Source organism: Symphalangus syndactylus, chromosome 21 (genome assembly GCF_028878055.3).
Source record: "Symphalangus syndactylus isolate Jambi chromosome 21, NHGRI_mSymSyn1-v2.1_pri, whole genome shotgun sequence".
Lineage (NCBI taxonomy): Eukaryota > Metazoa > Chordata > Mammalia > Primates > Hylobatidae > Symphalangus > Symphalangus syndactylus.
In genome coordinates, this window is record NC_072443.2 from 37924641 (window position 1) to 37947367 (window position 22727).

The following is a 22727-nucleotide window of genomic DNA, read 5'->3' on the forward strand; positions in this document are numbered from 1 at the left end:
ACTGATAATGGCAACTGACTGAGTATAGCCCTCAGCAATTACCTTCAACTAAGAGTAAAAAAGCTCCACTTACCAAGAATTGCCCTCACTCAAGTCACTAAAGAGTCCTTCACTGCCAAATCTAAAAGATTTCAATCTAAACAACCTTGAGAACTTCAATCTAAACAATCTTGACAGCTCTACTGCTTTTTTACAAAAAAGAAAAAAGCTTTATTGTGGTATAATTGACATATAATGAACTGCAAATATTTAAAGTCTATGATAAATTTTGACATATGCATATGCTAGTAAAACCATCACCACAGTCAAGGTAATGAACATATCCATCAGCCCCAAAAGGGTCCTCATGCTGATTTGTAATCTCTTCCTTTCACTCCTCCCCTTGCCCTCCACTGTGCTCCAAGTAAGCACAGACCTGCTGCCATTTTCCAGAATTTTATATAAATTAAATCATACACGTATATACATTGTATCTTTTCTGACCTAGCTTCTTTCACTCAGCACAATTATTTTGAGATTCATTCATGTTGTGTGTATCAATAGTTTATCACTTTCTATTGCTGAGCAGTTTTCCACCATATGAATACACCACAATGTTTATTCATTCATTTGTTGATAGACATTTGAATTGTTTCCAGGTTTTGGCTATTGCAAATAAAGGTGTTATGAACATCTGTGTACAGTCATCCCTCCATATCTCTGGGGGATTGGTTCCAGGACCTCCCGAGAATACCAAAATCCAAAGATGTTCAAAAATCTGTGATATCAAATGGTGTTGCATTTGCATATAAACTATATCCATCCTTATACTCTAGATCATCCTAGATTACTTATGATACCCAATACAATGTAAATGCTATGTTAATACTTGTTATATGTATTGTTTAGGGAATAATGCCAAGAAAAAAGCTGTACATGTACGGTACAGATGGAATTATTTTTTCCCAAATATTTTTCATCCACGGTTGGTTGAGTCCACAAATGCAGAACCCACAAAACATAGGCTTTCTTTTCTGTTGGGAAAATGTGTAGGAGTGGAACGATTGGATCATATTATAGCTAAATGCTTACCTTTTCAAGAAACTATCAAACTGTTGTCCAAAGTGGTTAAACAACTTTACATTCCCACCAGCAGTGTAGAAGTATTCCAATTTCTCCACATCCTTATCAATACTCGGTATGGTCAGTCTTTCAAATTTAAGCCATTTTAAGATATGTAGAGGTAACTCATTGTAGTTTTAATTTTCACTTTTCTAATGACTAATGTTACTGAACATCTTCCTTGATTATGTTTTGTAGTTGTTCCAAAGATTATTGATAGTGGGGTAATGAAGTCTCTAACTACAGTCATGTGTCAAATAACAACACTTCCATCGACAATGGACTGTGTATATGAAGGTGGCCCCATAAGATTATAACGGAGCTGAAAAACTATTGCCTAGTGATGTTGTAGCCATCATAATGTCAGAGCACAATGCATTACTCATGTGTTTGTGGTGATGCTGGTATAAACGAAACAACTACACTAACAGTCGTATAAAAGTATAGCACATGTACCACATTTTCTTTATCCAGTTTATCACTGATGGGCACTTGGGTTGATTCCATGTCTTTGCTATTGTGAAGAGTGTGTGCTGCAATGAACATACACCTGCATGTATCTTTATAATAGAATGATTTCTATTCCTTTGGGTATATACCCAGTAATGGTATTGCTGGACCAAATGGTATTTCTGCTTCTAGATCTTTGAGGAATACTATGCAGCCATAAAAAGGAATGAGATCATGTCCTTTGCAGAGGTATGGATAGAGCTGGAAGCCATTATCCTCAGCAAACTAATACAGGAACAGAAAACCAAACACTGCATGTTCTCACTTATAAGTGGGAGCTGAATGATGAGAACACATGGACACAGTGGGAAGAACAACACACACTGAGGCCTGTCATGGGTGGCAGGGGGAGGAAGAGCATCAGGAAGAATAGGACGCCGGGCTTAATACCTAGGTGATGGGTTGATCTGTGCAGCAAACCACCATGGCACATGTCTACCTATGTAACAAACCTGTACATCCTGCACATATACCCTGGAGTTAAAATAAAAGTTAAAATAAAGCACCCTCAAAAAATCTTAGGAATACTACACAAAAAAAGTATAGCATGTACAATTATATACAATACATAATACTTAATAATGATAATAACAACTATGTTACTGGTTTATGTATATACTATACTTTTATCATTATCTTAGAGTCTATTCCTACTTATTAGAAAAAAAAATTGGGCTGGGCACAGTGGCTCACACCTGTAATCCCACCACTTTGAGAGGCTGAAATGGGAGGATTGCTCGAGCCCAGGAGTTCGAGACCAGCCTGAGAAGCAAAGCAAGACCCTGTCGCTATTAAAAGAGGAAAAAAAAATTAGCTGGGTGTGGTAGCACACACCTGTAGTTTCAGCTACTAGGGAGGCTGAGGCTGGAGGATTTCTTGAACCCAGGAGTTCAAGGCTGCAGTGAGCTATGATCACTACTGCACAAGAGAGGGAGATCCTGTCTTACAACAAAACAAAACAAAAAAGGTTAACTGTAAAATAGCCTCAGGCAGGTCTTTTGGGCGTATCCAGATGAGGGTAATATTATCACAAGAGATGACAGCTACACACGTGTTATTGCCCCTGAAGACCTTCTAGTGAGACAAGATGTGGAGAAGACAGTGATATTGATGATCCTGGTCCTGCGTAGGCCTAAGCTAATGTGTGTGTGTGTGTGTGTCTTAGTTTTTTAACAAGAAAAAAAATTAAAATTTCAGAAATAGAAAAAAGTATATAGAATATACAAAAATTTTGAGTGTTTGTTTTGACCTAAGTGTTACAAAAGAGTCAAAATGTTAGAAAAAATTCAAAATTTATAAAGTAAAATAGTTATAGTAAGGTCAATTTATTATTGAAGAAAGAAAAATATGTTTTTATAAATTCAGTGTACCCTAAGTATACAGTGTTTTAAGTCTACAGTAGCGTATTTTAATATCCTAGGGCTTCACATTTACTCACAACTCACTCATTGACTAACCCAGAGCAGCTTCCTGCCCTGCAAACTCTATTCATGGTATACCCTGTACAGGTGTCCCATTTTTTACCTTTTATGTACTGCATATTTACTGTACCTTTTTTTGGTTGGATATGTTTAGACACCCAAATACTTACCACTGTGTTCCATTACCTGTAGTATTAAGCAGCATGCAGTACAGGTTTGTGGCCTAGGAGTAATAGTCTATCTCACATAGCTTAGGTGTGTAGTAGGCTCTACCATCCAGGTTTGTGTAAGTACACTCTATAATGTTCACACAATGACAAAATCACCTAATAATGCATTATCCTTTTCCTTTCAACCTATTTGTACTTTAAATTGAACATATGTCTCTTGTAGATAGCATACAGATTTTTAATCCATTCTGCCAATCTCTGCATTTGGACTGGAGTGTTTAATTAAATGCATTTATATTTAATGTAATTCCTGATAAAGCTTACACTTATCATTTTGGTATTTGTTTTCTACATGTCTTATGTAAATGGCCTTTATCAAGTTGAAGAATTTCTCTTGCATTACTAGTTTGCTGAGAAGTGTTTTTCAGGAATGTATGTTAGATTTTGTTAAGTGCTTTTTCTGTGTCTATTGAGATAATATGTTAATTAACATTTTTGGTAAACATCCTTTTTAATGGTTACATAAATATTTGTTCAATATTTCAATTAAAAAAAAAACTCTACCAGCATACGATGATTGAGGCCTGGCATGATACTAGATGATATCAACCAATCTAAGTAAAGGGACATAATTAGATCTATTAGTACTATATCAAAAGAAGTAACAGTTTCATTAGATTCCATATATTTGCTTCAGAACAAATATGAAGTACTGAAGTACCACACTTTAATAATGACATTAATAAACTAGAAAATATCCAGAAGGCAGCAACGAGGATGATAAGATCTAGAAACCATGTGGTATAAAAAAATTGTTGAGAGTACTGGTGCTATTTAATCTGGAAACATAGAACTATATGAGTGGTCAATATGGTAACAACTCCTACAAAAAATAAAACATTCTTGAGAGAGAACATGTTATTTTTGTTGTACCACAGGGTAAAATGTTACCGAAGTCAAAATCTTAATTCTCCTAACTAAGGGAAACTTCTATGAGGATTAGAGCCTCACTGCGGTTGAATGGGCTCCTCCCAAAGTGCAGGCTCCCAATCCCAGGAGGTGTTCAGGCAGAGGATATATCACTACAAGTTAGGGACACTGTAGAATGATCTCTATCTGGGTTGGGGAGGAGGGTAGATCAGACTACCTAGTCTTGAAGGATTCTTCTAATTTTACAAGCTGATAGTTTTGTGATCCTCAAGCTGGGGATTTTGCAGAGTCCTAAACAAGGAGAATGATGTCAGGTGAATTCACCAAGGGTATCTGAGTCATGTATGGGGAGCTGCCCCACCGTTACCATGACTATCCCTATGCTCAGGGAAAAAATACTCAGACCCTTGAGTGTACTAGATAAACCCTTACACGTCAGCCATCTAACTTGTCTGACACTGGCTCTGTGCACAGTAGTGGTTTTTCTCTCCTCTGGAAGAAAAAAAAAAAACTAGAAAAGTAATAACCTCCCTTATAAGTAATAAATAACAGATAAATAAGAAGCATTTTATAAATATAAAAATTACATATGAGTACTTAAATGTAGTCTTCATCAAACAGTCCAATGATATATGAGGAAGAGGCACTTTGAAACAGCATTAATTGCTATTCTAATCATAAGCAGAATTATAAGTAAGTTGGCCCTCCCTATCTGCAGATGCCACATTCTTGGATTCAACCAACTGCAGTTCAAAAATATTTGAAAAAAATTTAAAATGATACAACAATAAAAAATAATAAACATTTTAAAATACAGTATAACAACTATTTACATAGAATTTGTACTGTATTAGGTATTGTAAGTGGTCTAGAGATGATTTAAAGTATGCGAGAGGATATGCACAGGACTAGAGCATATGAGGAGTTTGGTGTCTGTGGGGGCTGGGGTCCTGGAACTAATTCCTCACAGTTAGTTAGGGATAACTGTAATAGAATATTTTAATTTTTAAAAACACCATGAATTTACTGAAGATATAGCATAAGAAATTTACATTTAACCATGATAAATTAAAACCAATAATAAAAACTAAACAAAACACAGAAAAGTTAAATATGTGTCATTTGTTATTCAAAATAATTATAAAGCCTTCTTAGACACATTCACTAGATGTTAAAACTTAGAACAATCCGATAAGTTCTTACCATCAAACTTGTCATATTTCAAATGGCCATTGGCTTCCGGCATAATAGTGACACTTGACACGGTCTTTTTAGCATCATCTTCTTCCTCGCTTGCTAATTCTTGCTTAAGTTTGGTGTCTAACCAGTCATTGACCAGCTCCTGAGCTATAATAAAACAAACACATTTTAAATATTTCAGTTACTTCAGAGATTTTCTTTATTCACTGTTTTCATTTATTCAATAAATATTAATTGAGTACCTATCGTGTCAAGTACTGTTCTAGACACTGGAATACAACAGTGAACAAAACTGGAAAAATAAGCCCTAGCATCATGAAACTTACATTCCAATTGGGGAAGAGAGACAATAAGTAAATAAGAGAAAAGGCAGGGACAGGAAGACATGGAAGATGGGTGTTGCAGTTTTAAATTGGGAGGTAAAAGAAAGCTTCACTGAGAAAAAGATACTTGAGCAAAGAAGGGAAGAAAGAGAAGTGAGGATCTATAAGGTAATATTATTCTCTGCAGAGGGAAAGCAAATGAAGAGGTCCTGTGCAGGAGTATCTACAGTGTTGGAAAAACAGCAAGGAGGACAGTGTGGTCAAAGAGAAGTGAGTGAGGAGACAGCAGGAGATGAGGTTGGAGGGGTAATGTGCAGATCAGGTTTAGGGGAGTGTTTAGGGCAATGATTATCAACCAGGTGCAATCTTGCCCCCCAGTGGACTTATGCCAATGTCTAGAGCCACTGTGTGTTGTCATAACTGGAGGAAGCAATACTACTGTCTAGTAGTTAGTGGCCAGGGATGCTGCTAAACATTTGCAATTCACAGGACAGCCCCCACAAAAATTCTCTAGCCCAAAATGTCAATAGTCCTGAGGCTGAAATTCCCTTGCTTAGAGTATTGACACTATTCTAGCTATTTTGGCTTTTACTCTGAGTGCAATGGGAAGCCACAGGAGACATGTGAGCAGAGAGGCGATATATTTTAAGAGAATTACTTTGACTATTAAGTTAAAATAAACTATAGGGGACAAGCATGGAGGTAGGGAACACGAATTGGGAAACAAGTACAATAATCCAGAAGAGAGGTGATGGTGGCCTGAACCTGGGAGTGGAGGTATTAACAATGGTCAGATTCTAGAAAAGAATGTTTTGAGGTGGAGTTGACATGACTTGCTAATGGACTGGATATGGGACATGAGAGAAAGAAATCTATGAGGTTGTTGGCTTAAGCAACTGCAAGGATGGTGATGCCACTTACTGAGATGGGGAAGGCCAAGGATAGCAGCAGGCTTGAGGAGGAAGATCAGGAGTTTGGTCCCAGACATGTTAGATTTGAGATGTTTAGGAGACATCCAAAAAGGGATGTCAAATATGATATTGGCTACAATACTCTGGATTTCAAGGGAGAGGTCCAAGCTGAAGAAATAAATGTGGACATTTTCAGCATGCAGACTGTATTTAAAATCATAGAAGTGGATGAAATTACCAAAGGAGGAAGGTAGACAGAGAAGAGGTTCAAGGACTGAGTGCTGAGGAACTCCAGGATTTAGGGGTTGAAGAGATAAGGTGGAACCAGGAAAGCTGACTAGGCCATTGAGGTAGGAGAAAAATCAAAGAGTGTGATATCCTAAAAGCTAACCTCCATTTGGATTTCTTTCTTAATGCTATTGAGAAAATCTCCTGAAATTATTTAGGTATGGGGAAAATGCCTGCTTTAGCGTAACTTTCATCACTGTTATTACTATCAAACAGCTCTTTTGTCTATGTTCTCATTACCTTTATCATTATTATGATCATTATTGCATAGTTAGTTCTTAGGGAATGGGGTGTTTATATTAAATGATCCCAAGAGGCATTTAATACAGATAAAATAGGAAAAAATAAATCAGAGTAATATAAACGAAGTGTTAAAAGCATACTAGCAACAAATGCCATTGGCTTTCAGGGGAAGGTAGAGAAATGGAGAAGATATTTACTGAGTAGCCCTTGCGTACGATAATTCAAACATTTATGTGTATAATAATTTATATGCAAAATAATTCACATCTACTAAATGACATGTATTTGTAAATGGGGATTTACTGGGAAGTGCCCCCCAAAAACAAATAAAACTTCCCTTGGAGGGGTTAAACTGTAGAAATACCTTGTGTTAGACCACATGAGAAGTATACAAACTACCTTAAAGCACAGATTTTCAAAGTATGTTCCTCAAAACACTACTTTTGTAGAATATTAGTATAGTTGATGAGAGGAGAAAAAAATGATATAAACCTTTGAAAACCATGTTCTATCCATTGGTGTTCTATCCATACACCGAACCATGTTCCTAATGTGAATCACTAGTTTCTCAGGATAATACACAGATTTCAGGATAAAAAGAGGTTCATGGTCTAGGCAGCATGGGAAATGAGGCAAGTGAACATTTCTTTTTAACTGCAGGACTTCTCAGAACCCTTAACAGGCTAAAGTATATTGTGTATCTCTATTGGCAGGGTGGGAGGTGGGGTGGGCAAGATCAGCCAAGCCAATTTCAGAATCAATCTCCTTTCTTTAGCTCCAGTACTATCAACCACTCTAAACCACTCACCATTACTGCTCACCCAGACTGCCACCAACAGCCTCCCACTGGTTGCCCTTTTCTCTCTTTTTCTCCCCTATAATCCATTCTTCCTATATTTAATTAATTAATTAATTTATTTATTGAGATGGAGTCTCGCTCTGTCACCCAGGCTGTAGTGCAGTGGGAAGATCTCGGCTCACTGCAACCTCCACCTCCCGAATTCAAGTGATTCTCCTGCTTCAGCCTCCCAAGTAGCTGGGATTACAGGCACCCACCACCACGCCCTGCTAAATCCTTCATGTATTTTATAAACTGTCATATTACTCCTCTGCTTAAAACCCTTCAATTCTATCCTGTCATACTCAGTAAAATCTAGATTCTTTCCCCAGGCTTGGAAAGCCCTATGTGACATGCCTTCTCCTCACTCCCGCCAGCTTCTCTCTGTGGGGAAGCTCCAGCCACACGGGTCTTCCTGCAGCACACCATACCCATCTGTACTTCATGCTCCCTTTCCATCTGCCTGGATGCTTCCCCCATCACATTGTTCAGCTGATTCCTTGCTCCTTGCTGACTCAGGTCTGAACTTGAATGACTTATTACTACTGGATCACTGTAAAGTTTCCTTTATTCCCACAGGAAATGTATATTTCATGAAACCAAGGGCTTTGTCTCTCTTCTTCATAACCAGTACTTCCAGTGCCTACAACTGTACCTAGCACAGAGTATATGTGTGTTGAATAAATGAAGAAATAAATGGAATAACTGGAGACATGAGCCATCCAAATGGAAGTTGGCTTGTAGGACGTCACACTCTTGACTTTCCATCTACCACAGTGGCCTCCCTTTCTCAGTCTCCTTTGTTGGTCCTTCCTGTTTCCTTCTATACCTAAATGGTAAGAGTTCCCCAGAGCATCAGTAATGAAAATACCAAATTCCAGCAGAGTAAACGCTTCTGGGACGTAGGAAGGTTAGATTGTTTTTAGGGTCTCTTTATCAGGAATAAAACTGATTTATAGACTATAGTCAAATTATCTATATAATATCTGATCAAATTAACATGCTACCATCTTTGTCACAGAACTAATATCTTACAGCATTCACCAATTAGCTGTTGTATCAGACTACCTCTGGATGTGGTCCTAATTTGGGAAACAAAATGAGGCTTAAGTATATCCTTACTTGTAATATTGGAGTTAATTCCAGAGTAAAATCGCTTCAGGGGAGTAGAAAGAAAGGGAAATTAAGAACAAGAGTAAGAAAAACTTCCATTCTCTACTTTGAAATGCATCATGGGTTATGCTTTAAGAATTGTTAACATCGCAGAAGCAAATGCATTCTCTTACCTTCTGCATAGATTTCATCATGATCCTCTATTTGCTCAGATGTTTTCAAATCTGTGATTTGGCCCCAGGGACTTCTAGGTAAATCTGAATTTCTAGTAAAAAATGCATTTGACACTGCAAACTCTGAGGCTTTCTCCACTCTCTTCAATATAACAGAAAAAAAAAAATCCATAAAGATGACAACAAATTTGTTCAGTTAGAGAATTTCTCTCCTACTCAAGAAACTGATTTTCTACCACCTACTAAGATTCGTTCATTTTTCCATTTTTGGAGAAACTCTTTAGGTTTAAACATCTACCCCCAAATATTCTGGGGGGTTTCATATATAATATTAAATTAATTGCAGTATTTTACCAAGTTCTAACAGATGTTCACAATTTTGATATTTGAATAAAAGTTATTAAGATTTAGATAACTTTTGTTTAGGGCATTAGTGATAGGATCCTGAGACATGGATATTTTATTTTAAATAAAAATACTATATTTTATTAGTTTTCATGCCCTTAGGACTTGCATATGAGTATGAACCAGAGGTAGAATAACCACGCTTCAGCAAATTAGTACTCCTGAAGGAAACCTCCCATCTCATATTAGGCATTCATATATTAGGTTCAATAAAATTGGGATAAACAGAGTCACTGAACGGTAGCCATCTAGAATGTTTTAACTCAACAGCAAGAGTCTAGTAAAAACATGACCAAATTTGCAGGACTGGGGGAAGAAATAGCAGAAGTGGACAAACTGCCTTAGCGTTTTTATTTACCTGCACAGAATAAAAACACTTATATTCGGCTGGGTGCAGTGGCTCATGCCTGTAATCATAGCACTTTGGAAGGCCAAAATGAGAGCACTGCCTAAGCTCAGGAATTTGAGACCAGCCTGGGGAACATAGTGAGACTCCAACTCTAGTTAAAAAATAAAAAATTAGCCGGGCGTGGTTGTGCACACCTATAATCCTAGCTACTTCAGAGGCTGAGGTGGGAGGAATCGCTTGAGCCCAGAGGGTTGGGACCACAGTGAGCTGTGTTCATGCCACTGCACTCCTGCCTGGGTGACAAAGTGAGACTGTGTCTCAAAATAAATAAATTTAATTAAATAAATTTTAAAGCTGGGCACGGTGGCTCATGCTGTAATCCTAGCACTTTGGGAGGCCGAGGCGGGTGGATCACTTGAGGTCAGGAGTTCAAGACCAGCCTGGCCAACATGGTGAAACCCTGTCTCTACTAAAAACACAAAAAATTAGCTGGGCGTGGTGGTGGGCGCCTGTATTCCCAGCTACTCGGGAGGCTGAGGAAGGAGAATGGCGTGAACCCAGGAGGTGGAGGTTGCGGTGAGCCGAGATCGCGCCACTGCACTCCAGCCTGGGGGACAGAGAGAGACTCCGTCTCAAAAAAAAAAAAAAAAAAAAAAAGAAAACTTTGGCGTCCTTAATCCAATCTATCTCTCTTTCTCACCCCACATATAACTGATCAGGACATCTGTTGAGTCTATCTTTAAAATATATACAGAATCTGACCCCTTTCCATCACCTCCATTGCTACCATGTTGGTCCAAGGCACAACAATTTCCTGACAGGTTTTCTGGAATAGCCTCTCACCACAGCAGTGAATGACTCCTTTAAAATGAAAGCCACATAATGTATGTCACAACTCTACTCAAAAGCCTTCAGTGGCTCCTGATCTCAATCAGAATTAATGTCAAAGTCCTTATAATGTGCTTCCAGGTCCTGCCACGCAGCGCTTTGTGAGCTTTCCAAGCCCCTCACTACTCTTCCCTTTGCTCATTCTACTTCAGCCACATGGACCTCCTTGCTTGTTCCTCCTCAAATATGCTCAGTGTGTTCCCAGCTTAGGGCCTTTGTACTTGCTTCCCCTCTGCCTGAACTGCTCTCCTACAGATACCCATAGGCCTCCTTCCTTCACCTCCTGAAGCCTTTGCTCAAATGTCACCTTCCCAGTAAGGCCTTCTTTGACTACCCTATATGAAACTGTAAACACTCTCTTTCAGCTCTCCTTCTCCCCATCCGCTGCTCTGATTGTCTCTATAGTACTTACCATCTTATATATTTAATCACTTATTGTCTCCCTCAGGTAGAATGTTGGCAGGAATTCTTATCTTCTTCTCAAGGAGAACTTGGCACCAAGAACATTGCTTGGCACTCAACAGGTGCCCAATAAATATTTGTTAAAGGAATGAATACATGAAAACTTTATTCAGAAAAGCTGTACTTTCCAATATTTATATTGTCACCTGTCCTATTCCGAAAATGACTTTTCCTCCTGCCCTTTATGGAAAGACTGGTGGAACCTCTGCCAAAACTTGCCATGGGCTTTTCCATCCAAATTCTTGTGTGTTTCATACATTAGCTTTAAGTCAGACAAAAGCAGAGGAATAAAGTTGAAAAGTGAAGGGTAATTTGAAAAAGATGGAGAAAACAGAACATAAGGCAAAGATATGAGCCAGAAGAAAACATGATCTCATGAGAGTTAGAGTCAAGAAAATATCATTCACTCCTTATGAAGTCACTTGGTAGAGACTTATTTTCCCATATTATTTCTGATAGCCTCTGATGCATGCAAATTTATGTTGGTAGCATATGTCATGTATTGGATTTATGGTTGGTACATGGTCTTTCCTTTAGGCTCTTAAATTCTGAGATAGAAAGATGAATTTTGCATATACTGTATGTGTTTGTATATGCACATGTGTAAATAATGTACAAATAAATTGATCAACTTTAGTGTTTTAAAAACCCACAAACAAAAAATTAACAACAACAGATTTGTAGACTTGACTTAGTTCCTCAGGCCTTGAGTGAAAGAAATAATTATGTATTATGTGTCATCCTATCTGAGTTGGAATTTGTACAGGTTCTTAACAGAGGAGGGTAGAGAGGTTGGGAGAGAAGAGGAGAAAGACTGAAGGATAAAGAAGGATAGAGTCTGGTACTGACAAGGAAATAAAGACAAATGTTCGCTTGGCTTTAACAAGGCAAGTGTTTGAGATATCACTTAAAATGAAGATTTCAGGAGAAAGAACTACTGGATGATACTAAGGACTATACATAATCTCTATATTTGTTTGTGTTAAGACATTACATCCTTAAGTTTCTTTTTCAAAATAAATATGTAAGACATAGGAGAGAGCTACCCTATATTTAAGCAAAACATTTTGGCAATTTAACAACTTATTCTTCCAGCAAGTCCTGATTGAAGGCTAGCTCTGTTCCCAGCACTGGAGTGGGCATTAAGTGGAAACAGAAATAAAAGTTTCTGTTCTTAAAAAGCTCGCTTTTTTTGTTTGTTTTTGGTTTCCTATATCATGTGTGCAATAAACAACTCAAGGACAGTTCTGAAGCAATGCAGGGTGATTTAAGAAAAACTAAACACCTTCAAAAGTGTATCATAGTAACTATGTTATATATAAACATATTACTTGCAAAGGAACTATCTCAGTTATTCCTACGATCTTATAAATGCTCAATATGTGTTCCTTGTGTCCCACAGCAGACATCAATCCCATGGTCCACTACAGATCCTTTGTAACCTATCAACATGGATGGCAGAGACAGCAGTTACAATGTCATCCTTCATTTCCTCAAAACCAGTGGATACAAACATGAGCTTCTTGACATACTGCATGCTCATATATAATAAATAGTTCTGTGAGTAATAAATTTTTGAAGCTACCCATTCTTTTCTAATCACTTTGTACAAATGCAAATGCTTGAGGCTGTATCTGTGTATATAAATGCCAAAATAATTCTAGGCGAAAGAGTAGTACAAAGTGGGATTAGGAGGTGGAGGTAGGTAAGGGGGATTTGTCTACTTAGAAGGGCATCTCAAGTTGAGCTGCAAGGGAAAGATCTGGATTGGCCTCTCAGAGAGGATGAGTATTCCAGGCTGAGGGATCGACATGAGTCAAAGCAAAAGGAACACCTGTCTGATGGAGTGGAAGGAGACTGGCTTGATTGGCGTCATGGAGGATCCGTATAGGGACTGCTACAGATAAATTGATATTATAGGTTGATTGCTAGAGGGCTGTCAATACTCATCTGGAATTTATAGAGTTTCGTCTGATGGCACATTGAATAACTGATGATTGGAGAGTAGGGAAATGATTTGATTAAAATGTTTAGAAAGCTCAATCAAGTTACAGGATGCACTGGAGTAAGATGAGTTAGTCCATCTCATCAAGATGAGGATAAATTGTAAATCATGGTGGACTGTTGCATTTTGAGTGAGTTGCTGCAGGACTCACAGTTTTACCCAACCATCTATCTGATTCTAGGTGATTTCAATGTCCCTGAAGATGAATCACCAACATCTCAGCCTTGAGGTTTGGTTGTTCTTCTGTATTCCAACAGCTTTCCCCTCAATTCCACTTCAGCAACCTACTGACATGGTGACCCCGAACCATGTTACAAAGCATGGTTCACAACATTTTCCATTGCTCAAACCAAACTGATAACCCCTTCTCCAACATCAACCTCTGATCCATCTCCCTGTTTCATTCTCCCTGCTCCTATGACACTGATGTTGGACCTAACCAAGTCTTCTAGTCACTGTACACCTCCCTCTTCTAACTTAAGTCCTTGAAAGGGTTCCTTCCTTTCCTACTCAGTGTGGATATGCAGCTACTATCTTACTGCATCCTCAAACCCCCTGTTCCTTGGCTGTTCCAGTGAAAACCTCCAAGTCTGGATCAATCTGATCTACCAATTTTTAGTACCATAAAATATTATGGGCTGGGCATGGTGGCTCATGCCTGTAATCACTTTGGGAGGCTGAGCCCACCAGATTGCTTGAGCCCAGGAGTTTGAGACCAGCCTGGGCAACATAGTGAGAACCCATCTCTATTTAAAATATATATTTAAAAATTAATTATGGTTAACTGCTTCAGCCATGTCCCCAGTGTCACTGAGAAATCTTCCTTTTCTGTTCTGAAGAGAGGCCTTTCTCAATTTTTACTATGCTCCATACCCTTTCCATATATTCTCCCCTTCTTTCACATAAAGAGGTCTCAGCTGATTTTGAAAGGGTGGTCCACTCAAGTGGACTTTGAAGTCTCAGGTCCAGAGGTTATAACTGTTTAGGGTACACCCAGAGTTAGCAATGAAACAAGAAAAGAAGACAGAGAAGTGAACAAGGAAGTATTAGAAGCAGCAGGAAAAAAACAGTTACAAAAAGACCATGGAGGAGAGGATTTCTAGAATAAAGAAGTGGTAACTATGTCAATGTAATCTGAAAAAATTTGAGGACTATCAAAAGACTACTGGATTTGGTCAGGAGGTCATTTATGACAACAGTTTCTGTGGAATGGTAAGAAATCAGGACACAGGAGAATAACTGTGGACACAAGAGGACAAGAAAAATACAAAGGCAAGGAGTCCAAGTCATGTATCCAAAACATTAGATAAGAAAAAGAAATCGTTCAGGAATCAGAATAGATTACAGGATCAAATAAAGACATTGATTTTTTTCAAGACAGGAGATTTGATGACATAATGGAGACAGCCAATGCAGAAGTGTTAGAGGAATGATAAAAGATGTTAAAAATTGAGTCAAGCTGGCTGAAAACTATACAAAAATGGACAATGTCACAAATTCGAGCAAAATTTTATCTTCCTGTTTTAGTTAAATCTTTGCCTCTGAAGAGATGGTAACTAACTGTGTGACTAAGCCCTGCAGGGACTTGGCACTGGGACTCTCAACACTCACATGCAAGCTAGTCTTACTAGATATTGAGGAGTGGCCTTCCTAGAGACTAGCATTCATGATGGTAGATCCATTTTAGTCGTCTTCTAAGTTAGGCTTTCTGCAGTAGCCAGGAAAATTCCCCTGACCCCATTTAAATTAGTGCCTCTCACCACATACTTCCATTATATCTTTAATTCTCTCATGAGCTTTAGGTAAGTTGTTTATTCTCCACTGGACTGTAAACCCTGGGAGGGCAGGGGCTGTACCTGCTCTGTTTTAGCTCCAACACCCAACGCAGTGGGCTAGTACTTAGTAGGCACTCAAATACCAGCTGAATAAATAAATGGTTAAAAATTATTACATCTGGCCTAGGATCTATTACATCTATCTAGGATCTGGTGCTTATGATGCATGTCAATTTAGATGAGTAATCACTCTTCAAAATACTGTCAGAATGGTCTTTTCCCGGGAAAATGCTGCATGATTTTGAAACATGTGGTACACGATGAATTGAATATGGCAAGTTGCCAAACTGACACGCAGAAGCACACACCTGAAATGATTTAATGGCACTTTCAAATTAAATGGTACTCGGACTCAAAAATACATATCTCAGGCCTGGAAGAGATGTCAGAGGTTATCTAACACAATCTCCCCTTCACTGAATCCTCAAACATATTGTTCATTAGCCTAACATTAAGTGACCATTTAGAGTCCATTAAAATAGCTTCAGTGGTAGAAAACACATCTCTATAAGAATGCCCAGTCCACTTTTGGATGGACTAGTCATTAGAAAATTCTTATTTGTGATGCACATGTAGTTTTCACCCATTAGTCCCTATGTCATTGTAACTACAGTGCAGTCTTTCCAACATCTGAGGAAGGCCACCATATCCTCTCCCAAGGCTTCTTTTCACAACTCCTTTAATCCTCTTCATGTGATACTCATGGCATTTGAAACGATGTCTACACACCTGTTTTCTTGTCATTCCTACTCAAATGGTTTCATGAGAGGTAACAGAATTATGAAAAAAATACTAAAAAGTATAAAATTAAGGCAACTTACATAGTCATATGGGAATAAAAATAGCAGAGTATGTGCAAAGTGGAGATCTATTCATGTTTCTTTTCCATCTGATTATGCTTGACTCTTCTCTTTTCATTCTAAATTTGAAATATCCTTACCTTTATCCAGTGTTCCACATTGTCAGGACCAAAAGCAGGCTGTAGATAACATATATAGGATATTAATATGCAGCAATATCTTTATCAACTTTGCCATTTAAATCTATCCTTCTGACTAAAGCATATGGAACAGTGTCCTTTATTATTTCCCCAAAGCATTTCATTACAAAGTTCAGCATGATTAGCAATAGAAGACACAGAATAGCAGTATGAGGAGAAAACATGAAGCCTTCCTGGGACATTGATTGTTTTTATTTCTTGTCTAGGCCCACCTTGAGATTGTGATTTAATTGGTCTGGGATAGGACCCTGGCACTGCTATTTTTTTAAACCTCCTTAGGGTTAAGAGTCAAGATATAGAAATGCTAAATATAAAGCTACTCATTAAAAAAAAAGCACTGATTAATTAGCCAGATTATCCAACTAATCTTTAGCTTAAAGAAGGGTGTGTTCCTCTCCTTACTCCTTTCATAAGGAGCCTGTAGCAAGAGACTTTCTCATCTTACCTAGATCAGGGATCTTCTTTGGCCCAATAAAAACTGAATGTTAATTAATCTGACTTATACTGTTTTATAAAGCAGAAAATATAAATTTCCACCCAGATCAGTCAGGTATTAATCTGAAATTAGAAGTGAAACCATCAGGGTATTTCCTTTCTTCACTCTCTGTAACTCCCAGAAGCTTGGAGAATTCCCTCTAATAGTCACTTAACAAATAGAGTTATCTTCTTTGCCAAAAATGCAGGTATGTTTTGGCCGGGAGCAGTGGCTCATGCCTGTAATCCCAGCACTTTGGGAGGCCAAGGCGGGCAGATCACGAGGTCAAGAGATCAAGACCATCCTGGCTAACACGGTGAAACCCGGTCTCTACTAAAAAAAAAAAAAAAAAATACAAAAAATTAGCCAGGCATGGTGGCGGGTGCCTGTAGTCCCAGCTACTCGGGAGGCTGAGGTAGGAGAATGGCGTGAACCCGGGAGGCAGAGCTTGCAGTGAGCCAAGATGGAGCCACTGCACTCCAACCTGGGCGACAGAGCGAGACTCCGTCTCAAAAACAAACAAACAACAACAACAAAAACTGGGGAATGGGGCGAGGGTTAATCAATCTGACTTTTACTGTTTTACAAAGCAGAAAATATAAATTTCCACCCAGATCAGTCAGGTATTAATCTGAAATTAGAAGTAAAACTAGCAGGACATTTCCTTTCTTCACTCTCTGTAACTCCCAGAGGCTTGCAGAATTCCCTCTAATAGTCACTTAACAAATAGAGTTATCTTCTTCACTAAAAATTCAGGTGTGTTTTTAAAATAAGGGGATATGCTGATGATTTGTCATTGGAGCACTAAATCTCTTTTAGTTTGGCGTTCCCAGTTCATGAATTGCTTCTTACTCAAATATGCTCTTTAAAATAGTAATAATAATAATAAAATAAGGGGATATCTAAACTAGCATACTGACACAGGGAGGTGGGAAAAATATAATACTCTTTCACTTACCTAACACTTTACCTTCAAAGCATCTTACTGATAACTAATTAACGCACCTGTACTGCTTAATAATTTTGTCACTGCAACAAAGAAAGAGCTGATCCAATTAAAACACAACTGAACTTGAAGAAGCCCTATGTTTTTACCTTTTTTTCTCTAGGCAGTAATAATGAGCACTAGCAGCAAAAATCCTTCCTTTTGGAGTCCTAAGAAATTATTCTAAATTTTTACCTTTCATCATCAAGTCCATATCCATAACCTATTTTGGATCCAATACATTATGCAACTGATGTATTGAAATAGCAGCAGCCTCAGTTTCTAAGTCTCCCTGATGCTCCAGTCTGTGCCCTCTAGTATCTAGGGCAACATATTTGTCATGTGGAATATGTCCATTGCATTTAGCTAGTAAATTTAGAATACATCGCAAGAAGAATTGCCTGGGGCCCTCACAAAGGCCACATACATCTACAGAATATTATTTAGGAAACTTAAGAGTGAAAACAGCTGGTGAAACTGCTCTGTAGCTGAAAGCTGAGAAGCTTCTCCATTTTAGTACTCTCATTTTGATTTTAAGCATCTTTTTGGGGACTGTTAAAAAGGTAGTCTGTGGAAAGCACACACGGTGCACCTGTGACTTTGCACATGCCACATATGTTTCAAGTTTAAAATGGGGTTATCAGTTTTTTCTTATCTTCAGGTGCTAATGCATCCAAATGGGTGATACGGAGAGAATCTATTTTTTGAAAGTCGGTTGAATTTAGAAATTCCTATGTGAATCAAGTATTAATGTATTCAATATCCATTTGCACTCCTGAGTTTATTTAGATACTTTACGTAAAAGTGGAAGGGGAGGAATATAGGCAGGGTATTTAATGTGAAGCTCTCCCCCGTTAATAAAGATCAATTACCCCAAGATTTGCCAAAAAAAAAAAAAAGAGAGAGAGAAAAAGAAAGAAATGTGCGAGAAGTTTCCTAAAATTTAAGGTAGGGGAAACGGAGTTTGCAAACTCCTTTCACCCCGATGGGCATTAGCAGACACCTCCGGTTTTAGAAGAGCGTTACAAACAGTTCTTCCACGATGCTGCCCATCAAAGCCGTAATGTGCCCAGACCCCACAGCTCCTAGAGTACTTCACTCAGGGCAATGCTGGCTTTGGGGCGGTCAAGGCAGGGGCGTGTCAGCTAAGGATGAGGACGCAGGAAGCACAGAGGGGCCGCGACTGGCTTCCTGACTGCGCCGCGCCTTGGGAAAGTCCCCGCCCTCCAAAGCTGTCGATTGGGATCACCTGGGGACTCGGCTTCCTTGTGAACCGTTTCCAGCGATTCAGCCCCATCCTTTTCTTTGAGGAGGACCTTCCCTGAGGCGCCAGTAGCATTTTCCAAGTTCGAGCCCGAACCTCGGCCAAAGCTGCAGCAACCGCTCTTCTGCCCGGGCTGCTTCCGGGTCACGCTGGGAATTGTAGTTCCTCTGCCCTCAAGGAAAGCAGGCGTAGAACGCCGTCGAACCACCACTCCCACGAGGCTCTGCGCAGGACGCTCGGGTTTGCTCAGTTACCATAGCAACGGCAGAGATCCCTCGCTCTCGCCGTCATCAAGGCTCGCTTTAATGTCGGCTTTGCTTTTTTCTGGCGCCCAGTGATGACGCAGTATTCCCTGATTGGCTCTGCATTGGAGGCAGTGATTTTGGGGCAGAGAATTTTGCAACACGTGGTAGTGAACTGTGAGGAGTTTGAGGGGTCTGAAGACTAAAAGAATCGAATGGTTTGTTGGCAGGTAAGTGCCCCTTTGCCCTGCTGGTGTGGGAGCTGCTAGAGATGGATGAGTCACGTCGCGTCCAGACGCTTCCTGGTTGTGTTGCAGTAACGGTGATTGTACTCCCGCCATGTCTCCTCTCCTTCCCTTTTCAGGGTCTCCTGGTGGATTGGTTTCTCTAAGTTCAGATTCTTATAAATCGTGTGAGCGTTGCCGACATCTCTGAGATAAAAGGGCCCCTTTCGACTAGCCTCTGTTGAAAGGTAGTTTTCAGGAAGTTTTTATTCCGAACTGCCCATGGGAGGGTGGGACCGTCTTCAATCTCTGAGTGAGGTGCCTAGGGAGGTCTGGGGCCATGGAGATGGCCCATGGAGCAAAGGTAAATCCAGACTTCGTGGCTTAGCCGAGGTGTTTCCAGAGACAGCCCATTTAGGGGTGATAAATGGGCTTATAAAGCAGAGTAAAGATTTAGAACGGGAGTTTTGGATTCAGCTACTTTGTGCTATATGACCTTAGGCAACTTGTTTAATAACTCAGAGACCCTGTTTTCTCATGCAAAATGGGGACGATAATACCTGAATCACTGGCGTGTTGTAATGATTAAAAATAAATGTGTGTGAAGCATTCTGCCAGGAAATGTAAACTAAAGTTGATTTGAAATTGGTGAAAATGAAGTTAGGGAAGCTATGCCCTCGGACTATTGCAGCGATCCTAGGACCAGCTCTGTAACTGGTCTATCTGAAAGGCAGTTGAATGAATTGTGTTCATACAAACTATGCAGTATCACGAAGTAGTTTTTTTCAAAAGGGTAAGTTAGCTTTATGTCTCTTCTTCAGGAAAGACGTCTAATGTTTATTCTTGAGAGAAAAGCAAATTGCAGAGAAGTGCATATATTATAGTATGTTTCCATTTTTGTAAAAGCAAACCCTGACCAAAACACTCCCTCCCATATGCAAGTATGTTTAAATATTTGTATGAGAATGGAGAAAGATTGCTGAGATTGGGAGGATGGATTAGAGGCGGGAGGGAGAAAGGGAAAAAAAAAAGAACACTATAGCAGAATGGAAACTATGATTATAATGTGCTTGTGGACCAGATGGAACTTCTAATAAGCTCCCAGCCTATTAGAGTACAGCGTTGAAAACTAAACTTCAATAATTAAAGTCCTTGCCCTGCCACTTACCAGCTGGTGATTTGATCAGCCTCAGTTTATCATCCATAAAATGCAGATAATAATGGCATCTATATTATGCATTTGATATGAGGATTAATGGAGTGAATATATAAAGAACAGTGCTTAATACATAGTAAATACCCAATAAATGTTAGTTGCTATTATTGTCTTTCTATATGTGAAATTAATTTAACTTTTATTGTGATTACTGACATTTGGAATTCTTCCATCTTATTTTGTGTTTTCTATTTGTTTTTTTGGTCTCTTTTCCTTTCTTGCCTTTTATTAGGTTAATTCATTTTTCTTTATCTTCCCACTTCCTCTCCAGTGAGTTTGGAAATTATGCATTCTGTCATTAATCGTTTAACAGTTACTTCTGAATTTTTAACACACATACTCAACAAAGTTTAACGTGGTCATTATCTCTCTCCCCCTACCAAATGGTGTAAGGATTTCTGAATGCCTTGGAAAAATCTTCAGTTACTGTTTTCTAGAATTGTAGCGTTCTTCATTTCTTTTTTTTTTTTTTGAGACAGAGTCTTGCTTTGTTACCCAGGCTGGAGTGCAGTGGCATGATTTTGGCTCACTGCAACCTCTGCCTCCTGGGTTCAAGTGATTCTCCTGTCTCAGCCTCTGGAGTAGCTGGGATTACAGGCGTGTGCTGCCACACCTGGCTGATTTTTGTGTTTTTAGTAGAGACAGGGTTTCGCCATGTTGGCCAGGCTGGTCTCGAACTCCTGACCTTAGGTGATCCTCCCACTTCGGACTCCCAGAGTGCTGGGATTACAGGCGTGAGCCACTGTGCCCGGCCAGCGTTCTTCATTTCTGTGTGTCATTTCTGAGTCAGCTCAATGCACCACATTGTTTAAAAGTCCTTCAGTCATTTTTCTATGCATATACTATCATTATAGAAAGTGTACATGTGTTGGGGAGAGGGGTAAGAGATGCTGATGTGTACTTATATATACAGCTTTCCTTTCACAAAAAATATGGCCATCTTTTGCCTTAGGAAATTTTGGACATTTCCATGGCAGTATGTAGAGAATCCAGCTAGGAAACATTTAAAAATCCCTTCTCTCTTGATAAATGAAGAGTGGAGGTGGTGGGTCGCACTGGAAGTGTTAGGACAGGTACGGTGTTGCCAGAAGTGCAGGGAATCTTTGTTAGTCCTTGTAAAGGTACAGATCCACTGACAGCCTGTCATTTGTCTTTATACTCTTAATGGTTTTTCCTTAAGACTTTCCCTGGAATGCCATCTGTGACACCAGAAATATGAGAACAGACCCACAACAAGTGAAAAGGGAAGGGATCATGATAAAGGCAAATAAAAACTAGTTAATATTTTGGAGACTGTTGATCTGTTTCTTGAACTTTCCTTGGGAAAAAGGAAATAATCACTCTCAAAGCATGTTTTTAAAAATATGTACATGAATATGTATATGTGTGTGTACTATTTTATTATTTCATAGTAACAACTTATTGTATTTGAGCCTCTAGAAAAGAAGTGTAATTATAAAAAACATTTACCATAATCTGAACAATGAATGAAGAAAGGAAGACTTGGGTCTTCTAGCTCTGGACAAAATTCCATTTTTTTAAAAAAAATGTTGATTTCCAGCTGAAGTATAGTACATTCTCTGATGTTTTCCTCAGATTTTAAAATATTTGCATTCATCCCCACAAAACAGAATCACTGACAATGGCAGTTTATTCTAATACTTTTTCTTAAACCCAGTCATCTGCTTTTGCTTCCTTATTTTTCTCTTCGGTAACATGTTGAGTTACTGTGATTAGGGTGGAACTTTTATGAAGCCCCAAACAACAGAAGTGAGTATGTAGCACCAAAATCGTTCACTGTAGAGAAAGCCAAGTGGGTATTTCTCTCCAGCTGGCTGAGTGGGTTCAGTATTCTAAGCTGAGGATTTTGAATTTCATCCTCAAAGTTATTTGGGATTAAAGCGTTATATCACAGGAGAGACCATCTCTGCCTCTAAGAACATGGTGGCCAATGTCCTTTAGAGTTACAAAGGACCTCTAATTAGAGACTTTCAGTTAAGAATTAAGAAAGTTGTTTCTTCAGTTGAGGAAAGAGTGGGAAGGGGAGATGAGAGGGAACTGGAGATGAGAAGGAAGAGAGAAGATGCCTTCAGGACTGAGTGGATGATTAATCACACTTGAGACTCGTTTGTTAAAAGATGGGAACTTCTAGAATA

The 22727-nt window shown here is 39.0% G+C and overlaps 2 protein-coding genes across 11 annotated transcripts in view; one reads left to right on the forward strand and one right to left on the reverse strand.

Moving 5' to 3' along the window:
* Positions 1-19111, reverse strand: part of CCDC191 (coiled-coil domain containing 191) — a 107519-nt gene extending 88408 nt beyond the window's left edge. For 2 of the 9 annotated variants that reach the window (XM_063630082.1, XM_063630081.1), the window contains exons 1-4: positions 18875-19036; positions 16106-16144; positions 9222-9363; positions 5336-5479 (exon numbers count right to left, since the gene is read on the reverse strand). In XM_063630082.1, coding sequence (XP_063486152.1) covers positions 5336-5479; positions 9222-9363; positions 16106-16144; positions 18875-18964 — 415 coding nt within the window. In that variant the 5' untranslated portion in view covers positions 18965-19036. Of the gene's footprint in view, positions 1-5335; positions 5480-9221; positions 9364-11275; positions 16145-18874 lie in introns of those variants that run through there. The other 7 variants (XM_055259000.2, XM_063630078.1, XM_063630080.1 and 4 more) reach the window with 7 other exon arrangements.
* Positions 19112-19172: 61 nt separating this feature from the next.
* Positions 19173-22727, forward strand: part of QTRT2 (queuine tRNA-ribosyltransferase accessory subunit 2) — a 31967-nt gene continuing 28412 nt past the window's right edge. Inside the window, exon 1 of one of the 2 annotated variants that reach the window (XM_055259559.2) lies at positions 19173-19361. In XM_055259559.2, the coding sequence (XP_055115534.1) occupies positions 19347-19361 (15 nt within the window). In that variant the 5' untranslated portion in view covers positions 19173-19346. The remainder of the gene's footprint in view (positions 19362-22727) is intronic. The other variant, XM_063630104.1, reaches the window with a different exon arrangement.